The sequence below is a fragment of the Trypanosoma melophagium genome (assembly GCF_022059095.1).
Source record: "Trypanosoma melophagium isolate St. Kilda chromosome Unknown ctg7segment0, whole genome shotgun sequence".
Lineage (NCBI taxonomy): Eukaryota > Euglenozoa > Kinetoplastea > Trypanosomatida > Trypanosomatidae > Trypanosoma > Trypanosoma melophagium.
The window spans coordinates 324,141-349,481 of record NW_027125190.1 but is presented as its reverse complement, the minus strand read 5'-3'; the positions used below and the strand labels follow the sequence as shown (position 1 = coordinate 349,481).

The following is a 25,341-nucleotide window of genomic DNA, read 5'->3' as shown; positions in this document are numbered from 1 at the left end:
GTTTACATATCGGAAATTAATAATAATAATAATAATAATAATAATAATAATAATAATAATAATAATAATAATAATAATAATAATAATATAATAATCCATAAAAGAGCACAAAAATTCGAAAACAAAGATAATTTATTTCTTTTCACAAATCGCAACAAAAAAAAAATGCTCTAAAACCAAAACAAAAATATACCACACCTCAATTTTGTAAATATATATACGGCACACACATAAAAACGTAACACCTTAATACAAAAAAAAATCGGTATTGACCAACTATAGATATACAAAAAGATTATGTTCAGGGTCTCCCAAAACCATAATTCTGTACTGCTAGTTACGCTGGGGGTGGCTGTCCATAACCATACCCTTGTGGTGCAACTGGTGGTTGTCCATACCCATACCCTTGTGGTGCAACTGGTGGTTGTCCATAACCATACCCTTGTGGTGCAACTGGTGGTTGTCCATAACCATAACTCTGTGGTGCAACTGGTGGTGGTGGTTGACCATATCCAAAGCTCTGCGGTTGCTGTGGTTGTCCATAGACATACCCTTGGGGAGGTGGTGGTGGCTGTCCATACTCATTGGGTGCCACGTATCCCGGTGAGTCAGTAGCTGCTTGATTTGATGTTGTTGGTTGGCCGTAACTGCTGGGTGTGGGTTTACTTTTTCGTCGCACACAGTAGCAGATTAAAGCCACACAGGCACCCACTTCCAGCAACAGAAGAAGGACTCCAAGGACGATCATCACAATTCCAACAGTACGACGATTCACACCAAAGTCTCCTGTACCTCTCGTCAGGCGCTGCAGCGCTATGAAAGGATCCTTGGCGCTGTACAGCCGCACCACAACGCTGGATGGCTCCACTGTCTGGTAAACATTGGCTAGCTCACCGAAATCGTAGATGGCACTGCGCAGCGTTGAGTCCTCCTGGTACTCCCTGGACGGACCTCTCTGGCAACAAGATACAATCCCGACAGATACTTGTGCTGCGTGCAGGTACCGCACCGATTGTTTATACCACACGTGTCAGTTGTCGGAGTAAAAGTTCCGCCGGAAGAAATACAATTACTTTGAAAATTACTCACGATGGTGACACAGTTGCAAGGTCGGCTGGATGAGGAACAGGAGCTCAACGAACACTTAACTGCCCTGAACTGTTTTACTCTTCGAGAAACCGTTCGTGTGAATTCCTGGACAGTGTTGATGTTCATGGTAAAAGAGAGGGCTGAGAGAGACCCGCCTGCCAGAGGGACGTTGGCTTCAGTAAAGACAGAAGTGGCACCACTCACACCTTCCACATTAAGTGATATACGCGTAACGTTAGCAGGTCTCCCGTTGATGGTGCCAGTCCACGCTTTTATAGGTGTGGCATCAAAGCCATTCACAGCCGCTTTAAATTCCTCAAGACCATCCCCTTGTTTGAGAAACAAACTCCCAAAAATGATAAGGACGGGTCCACCGATTAGGAGAAAGCAAACACAAGCAACGGCGGTCTTTAAGAAGTTTCCAACTGCATCAATGATATTCGAGCACATTGTAGAAGTCTTCCTTGTAATTATTCTAATACAAAACAGGGTAAAGTGAAAAGTACAGCAAAAACACAAAAAAACTGTCAACCTACCACAAAGGTGAGAGCAACCCTGAGGGACACCACACAGAGTCACCTTACCAGCCCTCTATGCTTCGGATTGTTGCCTCTCAAAGATCCTTAATGCCATACAATGGAACAGCTTCAGGCATAGGAGAAAAGGTGCTCACCACGCTAATACTGCTATAAGCACAAAAAAAAAAGAAAAAATTTGCCCTACGATACAAGAAAATAATCTGTTATACCTACGAAAAAAAGTAATATACTAATTCATAATGCTACTTCTTTTCAGAAATATCAAACGACTTCACAGAAGTCTCTTTACTCTCACGAGCATATCCTTGAAATAGTGGCTGTCCATACCCATACCCTTGTGGTGCAACTGGTGGTTGTCCATAGCTATTACTCTGTGGTGGAGTCAAGGGATTTCCGTACACGTAGCCCTGTGGTGCAACTGGTGGTTGTCCATAACCATAACTCTGTGGTGCAACTGGTGGTGGTGGTTGACCATATCCAAAGCTCTGCGGTTGCTGTGGTTGTCCATAGACATACCCTTGGGGAGGTGGTGGTGGCTGTCCATACTCATTGGGTGCCACGTATCCCGGTGAGTCAGTAGCTGCTTGATTTGATGTTGTTGGTTGGCCGTAACTGCTGGGTGTGGGTTTACTTTTTCGTCGCACACAGTAGCAGATTAAAGCCACACAGGCACCCACTTCCAGCAACAGAAGAAGGACTCCAAGGACGATCATCACAATTCCAACAGTACGACGATTCACACCAAAGTCTCCTGTACCTCTCGTCAGGCGCTGCAGCGCTATGAAAGGATCCTTGGCGCTGTACAGCCGCACCACAACGCTGGATGGCTCCACTGTCTGGTAAACATTGGCTAGCTCACCGAAATCGTAGATGGCACTGCGCAGCGTTGAGTCCTCCTGGTACTCCCCTGGACGGACCTCTCTGGCAACAAGATACAATCCCGACAGATACTTGTGCTGCGTGCAGGTACCGCACCGATTGTTTATACCACACGTGTCAGTTGTCGGAGTAAAAGTTCCGCCGGAAGAAATACAATTACTTTGAAAATTACTCACGATGGTGACACAGTTGCAAGGTCGGCTGGATGAGGAACAGGAGCTCAACGAACACTTAACTGTCCTGAACTGTTTTACTCTTCGAGAAACCGTTCGTGTGAATTCCTGGACAGTGTTGATGTTCATGGTAAAAGAGAGGGCTGAGAGAGACCCGCCTGCCAGAGGGACGTTGGCTTCAGTAAAGACAGAAGTGGCACCACTCACACCTTCCACATTAAGTGATATACGCGTAACGTTAGCAGGTCTCCCGTTGATGGTGCCAGTCCACGCTTGTATAGGTGTGGCATCAAAGCCATTCACAGCCGCTTTAAATTCCTCAAGACCATCCCCTTGTTTGAGAAACAAACTCCCAAAAATGATAAGGACGGGTCCACCGATTAGGAGAAAGCAAACACAAGCAACGGCGGTCTTTAAGAAGTTTCCAACTGCATCAATGATATTCGAGCACATTGTAGAAGTCTTCCTTGTAATTATTCTAATACAAAACAGGGTAAAGTGAAAAGTACAGCAAAAACACAAAAAAACTGTCAACCTACCACAAAGGTGAGAGCAACCCTGAGGGACACCACACAGAGTCACCTTACCAGCCCTCTATGCTTCGGATTGTTGCCTCTCAAAGATCCTTAATGCCATACAATGGAACAGCTTCAGGCATAGGAGAAAAGGTGCTCACCACGCTAATACTGCTATAAGCACAAAAAAAAAAGAAAAAATTTGCCCTACGATACAAGAAAATAATCTGTTATACCTACGAAAAAAAGTAATATACTAATTCATAATGCTACTTCTTGCAAGAAATATCAACTGGTTACTCAGGAGTCTCTTTACTCTCACGAGCATATCCTTGAAATAGTGGCTGTCCATACCCATACCCTTGTGGTGCAACTGGTGGTTGTCCATAACCATACCCTTGTGGTGCAACTGGTGGTTGTCCATAACCATAACTCTGTGGTGCAACTGGTGGTGGTGGTTGACCATATCCAAAGCTCTGCGGTTGCTGTGGTTGTCCATAGACATACCCTTGGGGAGGTGGTGGTGGCTGTCCATACTCATTGGGTGCCACGTATCCCGGTGAGTCAGTAGCTGCTTGATTTGATGTTGTTGGTTGGCCGTAACTGCTGGGTGTGGGTTTACTTTTTCGTCGCACACAGTAGCAGATTAAAGCCACACAGGCACCCACTTCCAGCAACAGAAGAAGGACTCCAAGGACGATCATCACAATTCCAACAGTACGACGATTCACACCAAAGTCTCCTGTACCTCTCGTCAGGCGCTGCAGCGCTATGAAAGGATCCTTGGCGCTGTACAGCCGCACCACAACGCTGGATGGCTCCACTGTCTGGTAAACATTGGCTAGCTCACCGAAATCGTAGATGGCACTGCGCAGCGTTGAGTCCTCCTGGTACTCCCCTGGACGGACCTCTCTGGCAACAAGATACAATCCCGACAGATACTTGTGCTGCGTGCAGGTACCGCACCGACTGTTTATACCACACGTGTCAGTTGTCGGAGTAAAAGTTCCGCCGGAAGAAATACAATTACTTTGAAAATTACTCACGATGGTGACACAGTTGCAAGGTCGGCTGGATGAGGAACAGGAGCTCAACGAACACTCAACTGTCCTGAACTGTTTTACTCTTCGAGAAACCGTTCGTGTGAATTCCTGGACAGTGTTGATGTTCATGGTAAAAGAGAGGGCTGAGAGAGACCCGCCTGCCAGAGGGACGTTGGCTTCAGTAAAGACAGAAGTGGCACCACTCACACCTTCCACATTAAGTGATATACGCGTAACGTTAGCAGGTCTCCCGTTGATGGTGCCAGTCCACGCTTGTATAGGTGTGGCATCAAAGCCATTCACAGCCGCTTTAAATTCCTCAAGACCATCCCCTTGTTTGAGAAACAAACTCCCAAAAATGATAAGGACGGGTCCACCGATTAGGAGAAAGCAAACACAAGCAACGGCGGTCTTTAAGAAGTTTCCAACTGCATCAATGATATTAAAGAAACACATTGTAGAAGTCTTCCTTGTAATTATTCTAATGCAAAGAAAGGAATGGAAATTTAAAAATGCAATCAGACAAGAATAATAAAAATTTGATACAATATATACATATACACATTTATTTAGTGTGAACCTGTTTGTTGCACTTTGAAGAGTTTTTTTTTTTAAGAAGAAGTCAGAAGAAACGAAAATAAAACAGCTCAATGTTTTTTTTTTCGCAAAACTCTTTCCTGTAGTTGTACAATTTGAGTGCCCCAATTGAGATTTTGTATATCTTTTTTTTGTTGTTGAAAGAGATGAAGGCTTTTTTTTTCTAATTCATTGTGGTATACTGTTAATGATATAGTCCACTGGTAGTAATCAATTGTCTATCGTATTTTGCTGTTGTTACAACTCTTTTTTTTTTTGCCTTACTAGCGTGAGTAGTGACGCGACTGTTGCCTCATCACTTCTTTCATCTTCAACCTGTCTAAACTGTAGTCGCAGCTTTCGGGCTTCCTTTTCATGTAATTTTCGCTGAATATGATCCACATAGTGCTCTTTTTCTTTATTACGAGATCCACTCATGACATATCCGACAGCTTCTGCTGCAGCAACACTCTCTGCATCGTATCCAATTTCTCCTCGACGCGGAGCTCGTTTGAACTGCCGAAGAAATTCTTCTCTTGACATCTGAGAAGGATGCTTCATATGGTTTTCGTCTGACAATTGCGAAGTACCGTTCCATCCACTATTCACACATGAGGTATTTTGGATAGAAACGTCAAAATCCTCTTCATTCTCGTCAGATAGAGGAGGTGCAAGATACATATTCTCAGTAGACCCACTATCTGCCTTGAGATTTTGAGAATGAAGTGAATGAACCGCCGTACAGTTAATATTCTCAGGGGGTATTGTTTTCTTTTCTTGGTCCTTTACTCGAGCTTTTTCTATAAGAGTTCCAAGAATACTTCGAGGTCTAATTGAATTCTTTGTTTCAGCAGCGGTTGAATTTAGTCCTGAGTTAATTGATTTCTGTGGCATCTTACTGCCTTCATATGTCAGTGTTGAAGAAGCAGGAGAAAAAACAGCTGAGGGAAGTTCGCTTTTAGAGACTTGGTAAGACACACCCGATGTACGCACAAGAGATGCGATGATATGAAAGAGAGGACCACTATCATCTACTTCATTTTCCCAGTTTTCGTCTGCACTTTGACTAAGCTCTAGTGAACGCATTTTTTGGCCTTGACGTTGTCGTTTTCGTTGTAGATGTGCCGCCTCCTGATTTGCAGCAGCGTATTGTGTGCAAAATGGATTACAAAGAAATGTCAAGAAGAGAGTTCTTTCCAGTTCTTTCCCTGTCGGTTCACTAGCAGAACACCAGAAGGTATCAGTCATAATGGCCCACCCTTTCAATTAATTGCTTTAGTATATATAAGAAATGAATGAAAATAGAAAAAATTATCATAGCAACAACAACAAAAAAAAAGGGAAGTAAAGATAACATTGGGAAAATACAGGATCAGAGAACTTACGGATGAAAAAAAAAAAGAATAGCACTACTACTCGTTGCGTGAAACTCAGTGTCGGAAGAAAAAAAAAAGAAAAAAAAAACACCGCAAAATCAAGCAGTTATCACGCCGGTTTCATCTTTATCCTTCTTTTTCTCTTCTTCCTCCTCCTCCTTCTTGCCCTTGAGGAACATTTCATCAACATTTAAACCAATCAATAAGGCTTCGCGCAGAGTATCAGATATATTAAGTTCATTTACAAGAGCCACAATTTCATTTCTGGTTTTTAGTGGAACATTTTGTGTGCTAACAGCAGTGATTTTCGTTGTACTACTAGATGTTTCACGGTCCTCTTTGGTCGTCTTTTTCTTCCGTGCAGAGTCGGCAGTTATTCTTTTCTGCTTTGAACATCCATTGGATTCAAAAATAGTCGTAGAATTTTCTTTCTCTTTTTCAGATTTTGAGACTGCTTCCTTTTCTTTTTTGATGGTGCCCTCGGCAGGTCGCTTAGTCTCACGGTGAACAAGGCGGCCATTTACTAAAACAAGCTCACCATCTTTTACCCATGTAGCATTACTCGGGGGTTTAGGTAGGTTGGGAAGAGATATAGGTCGAACTACAGTTTCTGAATCAGGAATACTTTCGGTCACTATCTTCTCTTCCACGTCTGTCTTTCGTCGTTTCCAAGGAGGAAGCAATCCCACAGGTTCTGTTAGCACCACGGTCAAACTCGCTTCAAAAGCTTTTTGATTCATCTGTTCTTGCTTTAGTTCTTCACGTGAACGTACTTGGAAAGGTAAAGGGACATCACCCAATCGTTTCAAAAGTTCACGTCGCTCGCTAGTACTTAATACGGAGGCTACATTCGTTGTACATGTCATAGTTTCCGGAAAGACACTATTTCGGCAAAAAAACGTTCCTCTTGTATTTTTTTCTTCGGTTTTTTTATGGGGTAAAAGTGTAATAGTTTTTCTAACACTAGAAGCTGTCATTTCTTCTTCATTTTTTCCAATACCTAAAGAACATTGTGCTACCAATTGTAATCGCTTTTTCAAGGTTGAAAGTAGATGCCCATGTGAGGATCCAATGAGAGGAAGCAACGCAGCCCCCAGATTCACTGTTGATTCCTCCAAGTAACTACCTGTTACGACGGCAGCAAAAGTCACTTCATCTGCTACACCACGATTCTTTGATACATCAGCTGCAGAAACCTCACTACCCACTTCTGTTTCATATCGTTGTTGTTGAGCTAGAGCATGGTTGCACATCGATGAAAACGTACCCAAAGCAGGGGAAAATGAAAGCTGTTGAAGCGAACGATGAGAAAAAAGAGGACACAGAATAGTACGTGAAGCGACATTAGAATAACAGTTTGCAAGCGATAGCAGACCTGCACGAAGTTCTGGACTAGACTCAAATGAACGAAGGATACGAGAAGAAGACCATGGCAGTACCGCATCTTCAGCAATCATCTTGGAGAATGAAAAAAGAAAAACAAAACTTATGATGTCTCTAAAAAAAAAAAAAGAAAAACACATTTGGAAAAGAAAGGGTCAAAGCAATAAAAAAACAAAGAAACAGAGAAAAAAAAAACAAAAAGAAAACGAACACAATCCAAATCCTTTTGCTCCTGAGATCCAGTATTTAGAAAAGAGAAAATAAAAAAATCAAGGAAAAATACTTGACTGTTGTTTCATGTAGATCTCTAACCTTTACATCAGCCATGAACCTTTTGTTTAACATTTTCAGTACAATACATGCATCGAGAATCTATAGTAACTTATTATTAAAGAACTGAGGCAATATTAGACAAATCTTCTGCCAAATCAGGAAACCTATTTTTTAAGTCTTCTAAAATTTCCATCATTGTTTTTTTCTTTTCTTCAAGTTTAGCAACTTCCTCACTAACCCTTTCTGGATTAAGAGATAACTTATAATTACCTTTCTCAGCATCACGAAGACGTTGTAAACTTGTACTTTTCACTTTCTTTTCATCTTCGAGTCTATCACATTCCTTTTTTGCTGTCATTAACTGTGCTTGAAGGTCTGCAATTTGTTCATCAAGCATCTCAACTTCACGCCGAACAGTTTCAGCTTCACTTGTGGCTTTCTCAATAGAAGCAATACATTCTTTAATAACTTTTTCCTTCTGTTGAGCTTCTTGTCTTTTTTCATTAAGTTCTTTAAACATCCTTGCACTTTCTTTATCTACATCCATTCTTGTAGCACCTCGTTTGTTCTTTTTTGTAGCAGTTTGAATTGCCTGACCTTTGGTACGAATTATTTCGCGGTGGTCAATAGACTTCTGCATCTCCTCAATAAGAAAACGTTGTTCTCGCTGTAACTCATTCATACGTTTCTCCATAATTCCAATTTCCTTTTTCATCTTCTCAACTTCAGCTCTACCAACTGTAGGATCTAGCGCCATCTCTGTTTCTTTTGCAACTTGCATTTTTCTCTCCCAAATCAGAATATCCCGCTCACAACTCATGATTTGTTCAATTAAATCAGCTTTATTTTGACGAATTTCTCCAATTTTATTTTCAAGATCAATAGCTTCACGTTTTTTTTCTTGGAGTCGACGAATAAGATCATTCTCAAGAAGAAAGGCCTCATTAGCAATATTTTTCTGATCTTCTGAGTTTTTACTAAGCTGTATATTTACTCTTTTCATTTCAAGATGCATAGCATTTGCTTTATTTTCCAAGTTTGCAATTTCCTTCTTTTCATTCGCAATATTAATCAATAGACGATCTCTTTTTTGAGTTAAAACTGTACCTTCTGCTTGTAATTCAAGAATAGCTTCATTAACCTCATTTGCGTTGTTTTTACAATTTACTAATTCTGTTTGAAGCTTCATCCATTCCTGCTGAAGAGCCTCATTTTCACTAACCTTTTCTGCAATAGCTTTTGATAAACTGTTTATAGTGGCTTCCAAAGGACCCACATGTTCACCTTTTTCAACTCCATGAAGGCCTACCAATTGTTCAAATTGGTGATTAAGCTGATCAAGCTGTTTTTGTTTTCTATCAATTTCATCATGTCTACGGCGTATATCCATTTGCATACGTTCGATTAGTGTACCACGAGATTGTAGTTCTTTTTCCAATTCACTCAAAGTAGTTTTTAAAGTTTCATTATGTGATTGAGCTTGTAACGTATCCACTCGAACACGAGCTAATTCATTTTCCATTTGTGTTACTTGAAGTTCTTTAGCTCTAATTGATTCTTTAATTTTTTCAATTTCATGTAATGTACCTTCACTTTCTTGCTTAAGCGTTGACTGTTTACCAAATGATTCAATTATATCATTTTCCATTAGGATGACTTCTTTCTCACATTTTTGTATTTTTCTAACAATTTCTGCAGCTTCCGATGCATAGGTTCGTGTTTCATACTCTAGTTTTTTAGTTTCTATATCTGTTTGCTCCAAGTCTTTTTTTAACATTTCATATGACTGTGCACTCTTATCTTTCCTTTCTACCAATGCATCAATTTGTTTTTCAAGGACAGCAACCTCATTATCTACCCGTGACATAAATTCCATCAACTTTGAAGTTTCAGTTTGAACTTCTTCAATTTCTTTTCGACAGCCAGTAATCTCATTTTCCAATGTCTGTATATCATCTTTCTGTTGTTGTAACGCTTCTTCAGTTTTCTTCATGGCTTCATGACGACGTTGCATCCCAATAAGAGTACTTTTCCATTGTTGGACTAGTTGTTTTTTATCAAAGTTTATTGCCTCCATTTCTGCCAACGCTTCTGATAATATCTCCCTCGCTCGTTGAGTTTCTTTTCGTTGATTTTCAATTTGTGAATCAACTGTAGATACTTCTTCTTCAAGTAAAACAACTCTCTTTTCAAGAGCATCAATAAGATTATCTTGCTTCAATTTTTCCTTTTCCAAATTAGTAATATCTTCTTCGGTTTTGTACGCTGCCCGTCTTTCAACCTGAACTTCATTCTTAAGTTGTTCATTAAACTGCTGTACTTTAACAAGTGTTTCAGTTAGTTTAACAAGATCAGCCCGTTGATGTTCATATTGTCGTTGTTGATCTTCAATACTCTTTCGAAGACTTTCTGCCTGTGCTGCAAGATCTTCTCGTTCTTGCAATTTTTCTTCATGTTGTTGTTGCGTTGAAGCATACTTTTCTTGATATTTCTCAAGAGTCTCTTGCAATTTAGCAAGATGTTGTTGTGAGTTGTATAGTTCAACACCACATTGCTCCCTTTCCTTTTGAACCATATTCAGTTCATTTTTTACTTCGTAAAGCTGTTGTGTAACTTCCTGAAGGTGTTTTCGCAGTTGGGCCTCGATACGCTGCTGAACTGGTGCCAGAACAGACGATTCAGGGTCCAGTTCAGACATATCACTTGTGATATCATAAGCTGTTTCAGACATGATTCCTCTAATAATAGAAAGCCGAAAAAATAAAAATAAAAATATACTTTAAAGCGAAAAACAAAAACGGAAAAGAAAACAAAGAAAAGTATAACCGTTCTCTAATTAACACATATATACATACATAAGGAGATAATTTGAGTATTATATTTCAATAAAACCAGCAAAAAAAAAAAAACGCATCGTCGAGAACAAAAAAAAAAAAAACACCAATGCGAATAACAAGAACAACAACAAAAACACCCTTTCTTTCTTATACCTTCTTAGCCAACCTTTCCTCTTCTTTTTTTGCCCATTCAGGCATCCTATTGATTTCACGATAATCTGGAAAAGGTGGCTGATCAATTCCGTTTTGATGGGGTCTATACTTCTCTGGAAGTTCAGGTATAACTCGATAGCTATAATCAACGGTCTTGAACTGCTTGTAGTACAACCACTCTTCTTTCGTATCAAAATGCTCTGGTGGATTGCCATTCTGAAAAGCGTGAACCGCATTTCTAATGGCACTCCTAGTCATACGTGGTATCCCTCTGACTCGCATTTGCCTTTTATCACATGTCATTAAATCATTCCAATCCTTAAATGTGGCCTTGAAATCGCTCGTCGGCTTCAAGCGATGAATATCAGCTTTTTCTAAGAAAACTTCATGATTAGGAACATAAGATGTTGGAGGACGTATGGCAAGAGGAAGAATTTCTGAACGTTGTGTAGTTTCAATAGGTGCCAATTTACGAGGATCAGGCATATAGGTATACTTGTATGACTTATGTGGCCCATGCGTTTGATCAAGGAATCTGAGGGTGCCTTTCATCTCTTCAAGATTTTGCGGCTAATCAAGGAGAAAATAAACTCAAAAAAAATGAAAAGTAAGAGGATACATAAAGAAGAAAAAATCAAAAAAAAGTTATGTGCACTGCTTCAGTTGTTTGGTAGAGGAATTGCTTTTTCTGCTTTTTTTTTGCTTAACTAACAGGAGAACCACTATATTAGATCTTTTCTTCCATTACTTACTCTTATTCGGTGACTGGTAAATCTTCATGGTTTTTTTTCTTTTTGTGGTCCCTCTTTCATTCCCTTTCCATTCCCTCATGTTTCGTTTACCTTATTATTTTTGGCGAGTTATATCCCCATTTGAAGTGCTGCAGGACCAGGAATCTTTACAGTTCCGCTACTGACTGAAATAACATTCCCCTTAACTGTTTTACCATTGAGCTCTTGGATGCACTGTGAGACGGATTCCGGGGAATCAAAGAAAATCATAGCAATTAATTCGTATCGGCTAATATCAATCACGTGTCCAAAGGGAGAAAATAATTCAATTAACTGCACATTAGTCATATTAAACGGAATATTGTCAGCAAGTACAACACTTACTCGAGCAGGAGGAATAAACAAAGGTTGTCTTCTACCTCCCCTAGAACCAGTATTTTGCCTCATGTTTTCCTGGCCTTTTCCACCTCTAGTTCCACGGTTCCTCTGGTAGTTATCATTCCCTCTTCTTCTCGGTTGTTCATATGATCCCTTAGATTTATCATAGGTACCAAAATTCAACAATTCCATAGCAAGATTTTTATATTTTCCTTTGGTGGATATCTTCTTCATATTTTTCTCCTTAGCAGAAGACTCGTCATCACTCAAGGAAAGTCCAGGAACGGTGTCAACAAGAGAACGAGCCTTCCTGGATGATTCTTCAGAATCAAGCTTAACAAACACAGTTGTAGTATTCTTCTTCTTTTCCTTGGTTCTTAGTGATCCAACTGCCTCTACACCTGGCCATTCCCTAATTACTGACTCTATTCGGGTGAATTCACCTGAAGGACAAAACGCCACCATTGTAGACGGATTCATCATTATAAGAGATAATATCTCCTTCAGGCCTTGATAATCTAGAAGAGAAGAATCCAAGAAAGAAAGAAAGAAAGAAAAAGGAAAAACAATAAGAATAACCAATTAACCAACCAAAAAGCGCACACAGACACAGACAGACATGAAAGAAGAAATAGAAATAGGAGCTGGGAAAAACAATGGTAAGCAAATAAAAAAGTCAGAATTATGTCGCATATCACTTTTTCTGGATATTTTGCATTCAGAGATTACAAAAACAAGGAGAAGAACAAATATAAAAGAAAACACCGCCCCAACCACAAGGATGGGGGGAAGGAGGGAAGAAAAAAAAAAACAAGAGAAAAACACCGAAAGAACACACGCGGCCACCCCACCCAAAGGCACCAAGCCCCCAGCCAAAAAAAAAAAGAAAAAACCACCGGCCCACGGCAGAAAAGAAAGGAACGGCGGCGAGGGGCGAGTGTCCTCTGCTGGCTCTCGTCCTGGGGCCTGCTGCGCGCCGTCCGCCCCGAAAAAAATTCGCTGTTCTTCCGGCGCTTTTTCTCCCGCCGCCGCCGGCGCCGCGGGGGATCGGGGAAGGGGAACCCGCGGGGCCCTTGGGGCGGCACGTTTGCTTTTTTTTTTGGTTGTTTTCTTCTTGGGCGACTATTTTAATTTCTTGTTTCTTTTTTTTTTTTTTCGTTGGCAAATTTTTTTTTGTTTTCTTGCGGTGCCTGTGCTTTTCTGCGCTGGGCGACTTAAAAAAAGATGCATAATTTAGGGACTTTTAATCCACTAGTTTCTTCTGTTACCAAAACAGTATTTTCGTGGAAGAATGCACTTTCCTACTATCAGCGGTCTCTTCTGGAGTGTGGTTCTTCACTTGAACTAGAACATGCACAGAGAATAGCTCTCTTATTTCTTAAAGAGAATGGTGAATCACAACAACTGAGCTCTTGGGCGAGTCTTTTTACCTCAGAGGGAGTTCCTACTTGTTCTCTTATGTTGAAGGCTCTTGTTAGACACGATATATGGCAAACTGCAGTTACTTTATGGAAGTGGAGCCCTAATGATGCACTTGGGGAAGCTTTAGTGGATGAATTAATGTCCCGAAATCATTGGAAACAATCACTAGATGTAGTTGATCATATGTTAAGTAATGATACCATTGTATCAGATAATTTTAATATAAAGGCTTTGGCTGATATAAAAAAACTAGAACATTTTAAAGATGATGTCGCTTTAGCTTTGAATGATACTCTTCGTCTTATAAGTGATCCAACATTTGTTCCAATGGAGGAATGTAAGGCTCAAAGTGGTATGGTCCGTCTGGCGAGTAAGATGTTTTCTAGGAAATCTCAATGGAAAGAAGCTATTTCTCTGTTAGTAGCACTTAGTGAGAGAAATATATCTTCTCAAGCACGAAAAGAAATCTTAAATTTTACTGCTGCAAAATTGTGTTATGATGGTAAACAATATCAAGATGCGTTTAATTGGATTAAAAAAAACGAGTTTGAACTATACTCTAATTCTTTAAAACGTACCTATTTGCGTTGTGCTATTTATCTAAAACGTTTTGATATTGCCATTACTGTGTTAGAATATCTATACAGAGAAAATATAAAAGAAATTCCTATTCTTACATTACATGATTTTTGTAGAGGTTTTATTAAAGGAATAAATGAGGGGAAATACCTTGAATTTTTGGATAGATTTTCTGATATAGTTTCAAAATGCTCATCTCATATTTCCTCTGAGAAAATAAGAGTTGAGTTAAGGCAATTCTTTTTACAAAATGGAATGGATACAACTGCATTAGATGTTATAAACCTTTTAGAGCAAACAAAAGGTTCATCTATTTTTCGGGGTAATGAAGCTGTACCCAAAGATGATATGGGAAGTATTACCAACATGGATCGTGCTGCAAGTTTATTGCTGAGTAAAGGTGATTGGAGGGGTTCATTGTGTTTGCTGGAGAAAATTCTTGAGACAGAAGCAGTAAATGAAAAGGAGAAGGTTATCCTTAAGGCTGCTCAGGCCTCATTTGGAAATTGGAAAACTGCTATTCTGTTTTTTGCGTAACATATACTGTGAAATTTTTTCTTGGTAAGAGGGAGGTTCAAAAAAAAAAAAAAAACGAAGAATGAAACTAATAACAATAATATTAAATAAAAGTTCAATAATCATATTTAATGGCGATTTCAATTGAGTCCCTTTTCTTTGTTTTTGTTTTTTTTTTCTCATTTCATTTTGTCGATTCTAGTTGAGTTTTTTTAATATTTGAGAACAAGAAAACCAAGGTTAAAAGAAAAAAAAACAAGAAGCAAAGTATAAAAAAATGGTCCATCATCTTATTGTTAATATTACATTTAACAGTCCGGAAATTCGGATTCTTGGTCCTATTAAGGAGCAAACAATCGATAAACTGAATGAGGTACTTCCAAATGCAACGACGTCATCCCGCAGTACAAGGTTCGCACCTCCAAAGTTTCAGTATCTCTCCAACCCAAATCACTGGTATATCAAGCTTGATCGTCAATTTTGTGATGATGAGGGGATATCTTACCTGATGGTACTTTTGCTGGACGCCCTTGAAGAGGAGGGCGTTTGGAAATTGGTTTCAGCTACTTCTTTGCGGCAACCCATTGGAACTGGAGCGAAAGATTATAATGAATCGCATGTTTTGTTTCTGAACAAGCTTGTCGGAGATGACATTTAGGGCCTCTTCTTTTTTTATTTTATTTTTTTTTTCTCTTTTTTTTCTTAAAAATTTCCTTGATGTATGAAGTTCTGATCCATTGCTTATGTAAAAATTGCTTTCTTCTTTGCATTTCGTCTCTGAAGAAGTGAAGTAGGTCAATCATGAAATCGGTGATGTAATGCTAGGACATTCTGTTGAATTTTGTCTGGTCGTTTTTTTTTTTTTTTTATTACCCTCTCTTCCTTTTTATTTTTTTCTTTTTTATGGTTTTTGCCTTCCTAGAAAAAATAAAAAATAAAAGAATTGACTGATATTGTGAAAGATACTTATCAGATAGGAAATAAAAAAGAATCAGGAGCTGATGTCCCGGGAGGAAGTTCAGACGCAACCTACTCGTCTCAATGAGAATGGAAGTGGAGTAATTGTCGATGATGGAACCATGGAAGATCTTATTGATAAACTCAGGCTTTTGCGTTATGAAGCTGATTTCTGTCCCCAAGTAAAGCCTCCGTTTAAACCTTTGAGTAAGTATTATTTTTCTGGTCCTTCATCAATTGACAATCCAAATGCACAGTTTCATTATTTTACTTCCTTGTGCTCTTGGTTAATGGGACTCTGTGGTCATAGTTTTGAACCACCTGGTCAATTTGATGACCCTACTGCTACATCAACAAATATATTAACAGAGTTACGTGCTATGAATATATCAGCACCGAATCTTGCTCCAAATCGTATTCGTCAAGGTAATGGAGAAGCAGTTTTAACCATTCTTTCTGTACTTGCAGATCAAGCTCTTCTTAAGAAAGGTTTTAATGTTCGTTCTATTGATTATACCAACGTTGAAAAATATGATGAACTTGATGGTGTAACTGAAACTGATGATGAAAATGCAGTTGGAGAAGAAGTAGAAGATAATGTTATGATTGAAAGTGATGGTGAAGATGAAGTCTATGTTCGTGCGACAGGAGAAAAATCATCTAAAGAAGATACTGGTATTCCAGTAGAGTCTGAAATAAATGCTGAGGAGTGGAATTTGGAAGTTGAAAGAGTAGGACCATTACTTCAGGTAAGATCTGATGGAGTACAAGATTGGCGTTCTCGTATTGAAAGCGCTACTGTTTTACTAAAGGCTGTTGAGAAGATGTACCCAGAAGTGAAACAAATGCTTCAACGTGTTGGAGATGACTTGGAAAAATCAAAAGATCGCATTCAGAAACGAGAACAAACTCTTGCTCAACAGTTTTCTGAGCAGGTTGAAGACTATCGGGTGAAACTTCGTGAGTTAAATACCTCACAAGATTCTGCAAATATGGCAAACCAGAGTGTTCAACAGCTTTCTGCAGAATTAAATCAAGTAAGTGGACTGTTAGATCAAGTAAAGAGAGATATCGAAGAAAGGGAGGCCAAAATTTCAGATACAACTCCTTTAATGCAAGTGAAAGATGCTGTAACGAAAGTGAGAGCGGAAATCAAGCAAATGTCTTTGAGAATTGGTATATTACAACACACGGTTCTTCATTACGTGATGAAGCAAACAAAAGCGAAGCGGGAGAGATCAAGTAATGATTTGGAGTTAGATGACTGGGAGGATTTAGAGTCTATGTAGTCTCATATTCTACATTGACATGGATAAATGTGATTTGTAGTGAATTCTTCATGATATTGAGACAATGTAAAAAGTCGAGGAGAAAAAAGAGGGAGAAAAAGAAAGAAAGAAAAAGAAATCCAAATGAAGTACACAATCGTAGACATGGTTTCTTCTTGTTCTTGGTGTTCTTGTTTTCATTTGATTTTCTTGTTTTCTAGACTTATTTATTGTTGTTCTTTTTTTTTTTACCCTTTTTCTTGCTGTGTTACTTCTTCAGCTTAAATTCTTCTGGGTATTAATTTATCTTTCTTCTCCATTTCGCTATTGTTCTTTCTTTTTTTAATTTTTTTTTCTCTTCACCTCTACCTCTATTATTATTATTATTATTATTATTATTATTATTATTATTATTATTATTATTATTATTATTATTATTATTATTATTGTCTCAGAGGGTTGATATTTTGAAGTAAAAAAAAGAATTAATGACTGTAGAAGCTCGCCTTTATCATGCAGAACAACAGGTGGATCAATTAAATCAACAGGTAAAGCTTCTGAAACAGCTTGTTACCACCGAAGTCCATGAACTTCGTCAATACATGAAACAACAATTTGCGGAAGTCAAAGAAGCAGTAATGTATCAAGACAAAATCTATCAGGAACGAATGAATAAACTGGAAACACGTATTCATCAATTATCTGAATTTTGCTTGCACCTAGCGTCTTCAAATGGATACATAGGCTCTACAAAAAGAATGGTTCCATTTAATGGGGTTTCGTTATATTCATCTGATCACTGTACTGTGAAACAAGAGACTTCTGTAGTTAAAGATAATACGGTTTCTCTTGATGCTGATAGTGACGAAGATGATGTTAATACTAAAACTGTTAATGGAATATTAAACATATATAAAAATCGAATAGATGCTATTTATTATTTTTATACAGCTTCAGCTATTGAGGTATTTCATCCTACAATGACAATTTCTCACTTTTCTCATTTTGTAAAGGATTGTCAGTTGTGTGGACCTTCTCAAGGCACTTCACCAGAACTTTTGTGGATTGCCGTCATGCGCTCTCTTAACGCCAAACAAAGTAAACACTTGACAGACAAAAAAAAACAAAATCGTGATTTTAGTCTTGGTAATAGTAATTCTAAAATTCAGAATAAGGATCTTTTTGCCTATCAGAGACTTGAAACAATTCCTAAAAATTTATTTGGTGAGGCTCTTTTTATTCTTGCGAAAGAAAAATATCGTCAGAGACACTCTTCAGAGGTCACTTCAATCAGCGGCACTGGAAATGCTTCTACCCTAGATGAAAAACCAGAAGAAATTTTTCTTACATTTCTGTTGTACCATATTTTTCCGTACGTTGATTCTGTTATGGAAGAAAAAAGAAGAGAAGATAATTATGGTTCTTACTCTGGAATTAATCATGATGCTGATAAGGCTGATTTTTCTACATCAGTAAAAGGTGATTCTATTCAAGAATATAAAACAGATGCAGTAAAAGTAGTCGTGAAAGAATTTATGGGTCGTATTAAAGAAAGTTTTAGTTCGGCTATCAAAACAGCACAAGGGTATCATTCTACTGTTATGAATTTGGATGGTTTTTTTGAGGTAGCTCGTCGTTATGAACTACTTCCTCTTATTCGAAAATCTCACCTACGACATATTTTTCTTTCCTGTAGTGAAGTAGAGAAGGAGAAACATCTAGAGGCAGAAGAGGGAACAATATCTGTGGGAACTTTTCTCCTTGCTTTGTATTACTTGGCTGATGCGATTTATGGTGATTCACTCGTGCGAAAACAATTTCCCACTCCAGAAGCTCGAGTAAAGAAGCTTCTAACTAAAATGTTTTTCTTAAGTTAAAAAAGAAGAAAATAACAATATTTTTCGTTTGATTCAAAAATTGCCATAATTTACTTATTTTTTTTCTTTGTTGTTGTTGTTGTTCTTTCAGTGTCCTCAAATATAGTAAATCCGGTATCAAAGAAGAAAAGTATATAATGTTCTAAGTGCAGAGGTTGAGCAGAAGTTTCTTCCCTTGGTGTTCTTTACAGGTACGTATATATTTTTTCTATTGCTTACAACGTTTTTTTTTTTTTTCGTTTCGATCCTTATTTCTTCGTATGGGAACGAAATTTGAAGGTATAGAGTGTAAAAGGTATCCATGTCCAAACCCAAATCTAAAGGAGGTGGGAAAGGCAATAATATTGTGAATGAAAATGTAACTATAGGAGGAAAACAGCTCTTGGTCGCTGTACAAGATAAGTCTCGTCGATTAAGGTACACAAAACGTTTTGAAGAGCTTCTTAAGGCAACACGAGAGGCAGATTGTGAACTTAATGTTATTAAATCTGCTGAATTAGATGAAGTTTCAACTTTGCTGGTTGGATACATTGCTCGTGCGATGGGTCTCAATCTCTCTAACGGAGAAGTGCTGCGCCTAGTAGAAATGATTGAAGAAAAGGAAGGGGCATCTCGTGGTTCTGTACCTGCAGTTCTGCTAAAAGAGCTAATAGTGGAGGCTCTCATGACTGGAGTTTTGGGAGCTCAATCTGGTAAAAAAGGTGCTGTACCTTCTCAAACATCCCCGGCACCAATTTCTGTAATTCGAGATAGTGAAGATACTATATATAATGCATTTTCTGTTTTGGATGCTGCTAAACGTGGCTTTCTAGAAGCCGATGAAATTCGTCATTTCCTGCGCACTGGAGCCGAACCATTTACTGAGGAAGAAGTAGAAGAATTTATAGCTGCCGCCGCTGACCCTGAAAATGGTCGTATTTATTACGAGGATTTTGCTGATGTACTTGCAACGGAGTAACTAGCTATGACTATTTGTAATGGCTAGCCACAATGGTAATGGAAATTGTGAAGGAGAGAAGAATAGAGAAAAATATGTAAAATTTGCACGATCATCTGATATATATATATATATATATATATACATTAATTTACAAATTTCTCTCATGAGCAAAGAAAAACAATCTATTACCTGATATACTTACAAGAAATCAATCTCACGGTAAGAAATTTCTTCACAACCATTTTTTTTTTTTAATTATGTACACGTACGTTATTATTATTATTATTATTATTATTATTATTATTATTATTATTATTATTATTATTATTATTATTATTATTATTATTATTTTGATTTAATTTGTTTTTTTTTTTTTTGTTTATCACTCTATCTCTACCCACTCTATTAGAAGCTGACGAAGAGGAAGGTGCAGAGGTGCACAGCAGGTTGTTCTTTGACAGTAAAACAAAATAAAGGTAGAAAAAGACTGATCACATTTACCAGGGAGACGGTAGCATAGAAGAAAAAGGAGAAAAAAAAAGAACAAGAAAAATAGATTTACTTTTGTTACTAAAGAAGATAGGAAAATAAAATAATCTTTTCGAATTATGATGCGTCGTGCTCTTCGAGCAAATGCGGTTCAGTTACCATGGGTACTAGGTCGTGCATCACGCTTCTACACTGCCGGAGGTGATGCAGGGTTCCATAATCAGGGTCGAGAAAGGAAACGTGATGGTATCACATATGATGTCAAGACTAGTGGCAAAACAATGAAAGGTGGTAATACACGTTTATCTTCAAACATCAACAATCGAAAGTTAACATCAGGAATGATGGGAAAACCAGAATTGCTCTTTCCGGATGCACAAGAGCATGATATGGATGATACGGACGTTGCAGTAGAAGAAGGGGGCATCGGTTTAGGAGAAAAAAATGAATCACGGCAACAACAAGAAGAAGAGGTGCGTGCGCCCCCTAATATTAAAAGAAGGTATGAACCTCTTGTTCGACCCAAGCGTGAAACGGTGGTTCTAACAACCTCATTCTCTTCAAAGAATGCTACCAAGTCAAATGCAGCGACAGCAGAGGAAGAGGAAAATAATGATGAAGATGATGATGATGTGACCAAAATTTATGATTCTAATGAAATGGAGAATATTGTTACCACACAGCAAGTAAAACAAAAACATATGCTTAATCTGAACTCTGAGTGTCAATCAGTTGCAAAATCTAAAATGTTCAATAATAAGGGTGATGATGATCATGATCATAAAGCTGCAGAGAAAAAGATTAGTCGTGATAAAGTAAACATCAGTGAGGCTGAAATTTATGAGTACAATAAAAAAGGAGTAGACGTCACCTATGGTGATGGTAGTGGCGGTACCCGTAATCATAGCAGCGCAGAAGAAGCGAAAATTGAACTTGATCGCAACGTTGATGATGCCGAGGATGAAGTTGTGGCAAACCAAATTGATGGAAATGATGAACTAAGAAATCTGAAAAATCATCCATTCTTTAATGATCTTTTGCGTCGTATGGAAAAAAATGCTGTACGTCAACGTCCGCAAATTAAAGCTGCTGGTTGTTACAATATTGATGCTATAAATCTTTGTCTTAGGCCATTACTACAACTCACCGATTACCCATTTACTACCTCCCAACTAAAGCATACAGCACCGTTTATTTATCCTAAACTTTTGAAGCGTTCACTTTCTGATTTGAAAGCATGTCGTCGTCTTCACATTTACTATTCTCCTGATACTGATGTTATCCTTGATTGGTCATCTGAAGATTTCCTTCGTCGACGCTACGAAAGTATTCATCTTTCATGGGAGCCTGTTAAGATCGTTATGATGCGTTTTGGTTGGAATCAAGAAGTAATGTCAGACCGCGATTGTCTTTTGTATTTTTCAAAGTTTAGAGACTTTATTGAGTTGGCAGAGCTAGAACTCAGCGCGGGGGATGACAAACCAAAGGCTATACCAATTGAAGACCCTGTTCGAATTGCGGAACAGCGTCCCATCTCCGTCTCAAAACTTCTTATTCGTCGTAAGTTAACAGAGGAGACGGAACCGTCTATTACAGAGTCTATTCGACTGATGGGAACACCAGCGTTATCGCAGCCTGCCAAATCCCGTAAATCACAATCGCTTGAAAAGGATAGTCTGCAGGGAACTTTTGAACGAATTCAACGGGAGGCGGCGAGTGTGGATGGGGATGAGAAAACAAAGTTACAACACGGTATGAGTGTGGTTCCTTCTTTACGTCAAGCATCACATCCCTCAGGAAGATCTATAAAGACTTTTTCACTTGGGAAACCGAAAAGTACCGTTATAGAGGATAAGGTTAAAATGCATACCCCTACGAGAATGGATAGTAATGCATTTGATGAAGGTCAGTGTACGTATACACCAGAAAAATATGAAGCTCTTGCAAATGCATATCATAAGAAAAAGGTTGAAGCTTCTCAAATGCGTCGTCGATTATTAAGTACCGATAGTATAGATCAGGCTAGTGAATTACAAAAGAAACTAGCTCAAATTCAGAAAGAATTACCGCGACTACGAGAACAACTTGAAAAAATGAGAAAATCACGGCATATGGAAAAAGAAGATACATCTATGGGATCGTATACCTCTTTTTTAAAGACGGAAAAAAATGACAGTGAGAGTCAAATGAAAAATAAAACAAGTCTTCAACCTGAAATTACTGAGACTGGGGAAAGAATATCCGTAACAGATGAAAATCAAGAAGACATAAAGAAAAACTATGACTCTATACCGTTTAGCACTTCATTGCATATGGAAACAACAAAGGATCCAAAAATGAAAAACAGTAATGCCGCCGAAGAAAATATGATAGAGAAGAAATTAATTGATGAAAAGTGTGAGAGTCAAAATGGGTTTAATCAACCACTACAAAATTCTTCTATACCATCATCAAAGGAAATTGAAACGTTATCTTCGGCGGCTTTAATGTTACGACGAGAGATTGAATCTCTTCAAGAAAAACGCCGCATTGAGGAAAATGCTCTTCTTCGAAAAATGGAGGAGGCTCTTAGTGCTTTACATAAAATAGAGTCTACAATAATTTCTGTCTCTGAGAGAGAGACAAAGGAAGCAGAAGCGGAAGCAGAACGACAACGATTGGAAATACAACGAAAAGAGGAAGCTGAAAAAAAAGCGAGACGAGAAGAAGCAGAAGCAAGAGCACATGCTTTGGAACAGGAACTCTTACATAAACATGAGGAACGTATGAAACTTCTTAACAAACAACGGGAGGAGGCTCAACAGGCACAACGGGAAGCGGAATTCGCATTAGAGCGACAAAAACAACTTGAACAAGCTACTTTAAAAGCACAGGAAGAGTTACAACGCAATCTACAGGAGGCAAAATCAAAAATATGGAGTGAAGAGCCAGAGAATGATACACCAATCAAATATGATGTACCAATCGCTACTCTAACATTAAACAATGGATCTAAAACTGTATCAGAACAAGAAGTACCGGCTACATCTGTAACATCTTCATCTGATTCTTTTTCTAATAATACAACTTCATCTTTCTCCTCTGAACCAAGTTGTACCCCAGAGCAATATGATGGATTATGTTTAGCGGGTGAACGACTTCGTAAAGAAATCGCAGAACTTGAAAGACAGATGGAAAACGAAGGAGATGAAGATGATATGACCTTAATGGCTGTATTAGCCGCATCACGAGCAGACTTGGAGGAACTTGAGGATTTTATTAATGTTGTACGACGAAAAGAATCGTGGACTGCAGAACGTGACAGGATTCGTAAAGAAGAAAAGGCTCGATTGGAGAAGGAAAAAGGTACAAACTCTAATGATCTTCAAGAAAGTATTAGTGCTATTCGTTTTCAGATTGAACTTATGGAAAAAAGGTTACAACATGCAACAGAACGATCTGTGATAACAAAACTTGAACAGGGAATTATTAACGGTAGACGTGAAATTAACAAACTAAGAATGGAACAAGACCGATTACGTCGATCAGGGCAACAAACAAATGCTGGAGGTATACATATACCACCCTCTTTAAGTCTTGCTGAAGCCATTGCAGAAGAACAAATGGAGGCAAAAAATACAGAAGAAATAATGGATATTATGAAAAAGAATGATACTATTACTGAGGATACAAATACAAACAATATACAATCCAGTAACTATGCTCATGATGAAAATGATAATGGTGATTCTGCTATGAATCTGCAAGAGGAAGAGGAGGAAACAATGATGGAAGAAGTTGAAAACCACAAGAAGAATAAGCGGTTGGAGAGTGAAGATATTAACAGTGGCGTTTTCGCTGAAGATTCTATAGATGAGGATTGTAATACCGATGAGACAGATTCCTGTGAAAATCTTATGAAATCACTTCAAGGTGATCAACAGGAATTAAAACAATTGACAACTCAGATGGAGAAGATGCTTGAAGAGATTAAATGTCTTGAAGATGGTATAGCGTCAAAAGAGGATGGAGAAAATGCTGAGATAACTGCCACATCTCTTGTTGAGTTGCAGAAAAAATTACAACAGTTGCTGAAGTTACGGGATGCTGTAAAGCAGCGCATGATGCAAACATCATTAGAGGAAGAAACAAACTCCAGTAAAAAATCCACCTCCTCTTCTACTGATGTTTCAAAAAAGAAAACACATACATCAACGACAACATCCGTATCCAAACCAGCTTCAACTCCGCGTAGGCCTGTAGTGCTCGCACCATTATCGAATAGACCGGTATCAAGTCACACCAACCGTGCAGGTGGAGAAGTACTTCACTTTGAACACCACATCCAAAAGGGTCAGCAACAACAACAACGTGGTTCTGTGGCAGGGCGTAAAATGCAGAAAGCTACCAAAACAAAAAAGGCCCGCCGATAGAGGAGTTGTTAGGTAGAGCAACAAAAGAAAGAAAAAAGAAACGAAAAGAAGGAGTAATAGAGTAAGAAGGAGGAGAAGGGAAATCACTGTAATGGATTCGCAGTTTATGCCATTTTTGGTTTTGGTAGTATTGATTGCTGGTAAAGGATTAGCATTCATTCTTATCATTTTTCTGCTATACTGCTTTCTGTTGCCTTGTAACAATGACCACAGCAAAAAAAAAAGCAATCACGGCAACAGTAACATTACTTTTACATAGACATTCTATTGGTAAGAGGAGACGGGATATGGAAACTAAATATCTAACTGTGCGAAAAAATGAGACGAAAAAAAAAAAAAAGCAGAAGTATATCTGACTTTTGCTCGCCTTTATTTTATTTTTTTATTTCGTTTCTGTTTCCATACATCTGGGATTTCCCCCTGCAGTAATTTTTCTCTTCTGCTAAAGGAACCCAAAGAATATATAACTGATAGAGGAAGCGAATGATCCATAGAAATTATTTAAGAATGATTATGGTAGGGGCCATACAAGTGTAAAGAAAGAAGGAGTAAGAGAGAATAAAACACCAACAAGAAGAAAAAAAAAAACAGAGAAAAAGAAAGAAATATGAGAAAAAAAGCTAAAGGAATAATAGTCATGAACAGGATATAACTAGTTTATATTCGACGTTTTTCTCCCTCTCCCTCATCTTTTTTTTTTTTTTTTTTTTTGACTCTCTTTCTAATCAATTTATGCCCTTTATTTTATTCCCAATCTTTCTTTAGTTTGGGAGGGGAGACGGGAGTAAATACCGCTACTTTGCCTCTTTTTAAAGAAGCAAACACGACATAGAATACGATTCTTTTTTTTTTTTTTTTTGTTTTTTGTTTCGCATATTAGCACGCGGTATTATTTTATTTTTCCTTTCTTCTTATACGGCTTCTTTTGTAAGAGTG

General features: G+C 38.2%; 14 protein-coding genes across 14 annotated transcripts; 6 read left to right on the top strand and 8 right to left on the bottom strand.

The window, feature by feature from the left end:
• Nucleotides 1-337: 337 nt before the first annotated feature.
• Nucleotides 338-1,539, bottom strand: LSM04_006185 (uncharacterized protein; the record flags this gene model as incomplete). Its single annotated transcript, XM_067335482.1, has 2 exons — nucleotides 338-911; nucleotides 971-1,539. 2 exons carry the CDS (start codon nucleotides 1,537-1,539, stop codon nucleotides 338-340), a joined length of 1,143 nt encoding a protein of 380 aa, XP_067186630.1.
• A 331-nt stretch (nucleotides 1,540-1,870) lies between these two features.
• LSM04_001699 (uncharacterized protein) lies at nucleotides 1,871-3,133 on the bottom strand (the record flags this gene model as incomplete). The annotated part of the gene is made up of 1 exon (XM_067335471.1): nucleotides 1,871-3,133. The coding sequence occupies one exon, from the start codon at nucleotides 3,131-3,133 to the stop codon at nucleotides 1,871-1,873; it is 1,263 nt and encodes a 420-aa protein (XP_067186551.1).
• A 358-nt stretch (nucleotides 3,134-3,491) lies between these two features.
• On the bottom strand, nucleotides 3,492-4,694 carry LSM04_002635 (uncharacterized protein; the record flags this gene model as incomplete). The annotated part of the gene is made up of 2 exons (XM_067335460.1): nucleotides 3,492-3,627; nucleotides 3,703-4,694. 2 exons carry the CDS (start codon nucleotides 4,692-4,694, stop codon nucleotides 3,492-3,494), a joined length of 1,128 nt encoding a protein of 375 aa, XP_067186569.1.
• A 378-nt stretch (nucleotides 4,695-5,072) lies between these two features.
• On the bottom strand, nucleotides 5,073-6,062 carry LSM04_006340 (NF-kappa-B-activating protein; the record flags this gene model as incomplete). Its single annotated transcript, XM_067335448.1, has 1 exon — nucleotides 5,073-6,062. One exon carries the CDS (start codon nucleotides 6,060-6,062, stop codon nucleotides 5,073-5,075), a length of 990 nt encoding a protein of 329 aa, XP_067186637.1.
• A 226-nt stretch (nucleotides 6,063-6,288) lies between these two features.
• Nucleotides 6,289-7,647, bottom strand: LSM04_009414 (uncharacterized protein; the record flags this gene model as incomplete). The annotated part of the gene is made up of 1 exon (XM_067335437.1): nucleotides 6,289-7,647. One exon carries the CDS (start codon nucleotides 7,645-7,647, stop codon nucleotides 6,289-6,291), a length of 1,359 nt encoding a protein of 452 aa, XP_067186699.1.
• A 314-nt stretch (nucleotides 7,648-7,961) lies between these two features.
• LSM04_000339 (uncharacterized protein) lies at nucleotides 7,962-10,577 on the bottom strand (the record flags this gene model as incomplete). The annotated part of the gene is made up of 1 exon (XM_067335426.1): nucleotides 7,962-10,577. The coding sequence occupies one exon, from the start codon at nucleotides 10,575-10,577 to the stop codon at nucleotides 7,962-7,964; it is 2,616 nt and encodes an 871-aa protein (XP_067186528.1).
• A 253-nt stretch (nucleotides 10,578-10,830) lies between these two features.
• Nucleotides 10,831-11,388, bottom strand: LSM04_004827 (IGR protein motif; the record flags this gene model as incomplete). Its single annotated transcript, XM_067335415.1, has 1 exon — nucleotides 10,831-11,388. The coding sequence occupies one exon, from the start codon at nucleotides 11,386-11,388 to the stop codon at nucleotides 10,831-10,833; it is 558 nt and encodes a 185-aa protein (XP_067186606.1).
• Nucleotides 11,389-11,696: 308 nt separating this feature from the next.
• LSM04_007111 (RNA recognition motif domain) lies at nucleotides 11,697-12,428 on the bottom strand (the record flags this gene model as incomplete). The annotated part of the gene is made up of 1 exon (XM_067335402.1): nucleotides 11,697-12,428. The coding sequence occupies one exon, from the start codon at nucleotides 12,426-12,428 to the stop codon at nucleotides 11,697-11,699; it is 732 nt and encodes a 243-aa protein (XP_067186654.1).
• Nucleotides 12,429-13,169: 741 nt separating this feature from the next.
• Nucleotides 13,170-14,483, top strand: LSM04_006307 (uncharacterized protein; the record flags this gene model as incomplete). The annotated part of the gene is made up of 1 exon (XM_067335391.1): nucleotides 13,170-14,483. The coding sequence occupies one exon, from the start codon at nucleotides 13,170-13,172 to the stop codon at nucleotides 14,481-14,483; it is 1,314 nt and encodes a 437-aa protein (XP_067186635.1).
• Nucleotides 14,484-14,739: 256 nt separating this feature from the next.
• LSM04_003500 (uncharacterized protein) lies at nucleotides 14,740-15,120 on the top strand (the record flags this gene model as incomplete). Its single annotated transcript, XM_067335380.1, has 1 exon — nucleotides 14,740-15,120. The coding sequence occupies one exon, from the start codon at nucleotides 14,740-14,742 to the stop codon at nucleotides 15,118-15,120; it is 381 nt and encodes a 126-aa protein (XP_067186587.1).
• Nucleotides 15,121-15,463: 343 nt separating this feature from the next.
• LSM04_009270 (Intra-flagellar transport protein 57) lies at nucleotides 15,464-16,708 on the top strand (the record flags this gene model as incomplete). The annotated part of the gene is made up of 1 exon (XM_067335369.1): nucleotides 15,464-16,708. One exon carries the CDS (start codon nucleotides 15,464-15,466, stop codon nucleotides 16,706-16,708), a length of 1,245 nt encoding a protein of 414 aa, XP_067186695.1.
• Nucleotides 16,709-17,175: 467 nt separating this feature from the next.
• On the top strand, nucleotides 17,176-18,564 carry LSM04_003764 (uncharacterized protein; the record flags this gene model as incomplete). Its single annotated transcript, XM_067335358.1, has 1 exon — nucleotides 17,176-18,564. One exon carries the CDS (start codon nucleotides 17,176-17,178, stop codon nucleotides 18,562-18,564), a length of 1,389 nt encoding a protein of 462 aa, XP_067186589.1.
• A 301-nt stretch (nucleotides 18,565-18,865) lies between these two features.
• Nucleotides 18,866-19,522, top strand: LSM04_002816 (EF-hand domain; the record flags this gene model as incomplete). The annotated part of the gene is made up of 1 exon (XM_067335346.1): nucleotides 18,866-19,522. One exon carries the CDS (start codon nucleotides 18,866-18,868, stop codon nucleotides 19,520-19,522), a length of 657 nt encoding a protein of 218 aa, XP_067186574.1.
• A 593-nt stretch (nucleotides 19,523-20,115) lies between these two features.
• On the top strand, nucleotides 20,116-24,405 carry LSM04_009190 (uncharacterized protein; the record flags this gene model as incomplete). The annotated part of the gene is made up of 1 exon (XM_067335334.1): nucleotides 20,116-24,405. One exon carries the CDS (start codon nucleotides 20,116-20,118, stop codon nucleotides 24,403-24,405), a length of 4,290 nt encoding a protein of 1,429 aa, XP_067186693.1.
• Nucleotides 24,406-25,341: the final 936 nt, after the last annotated feature.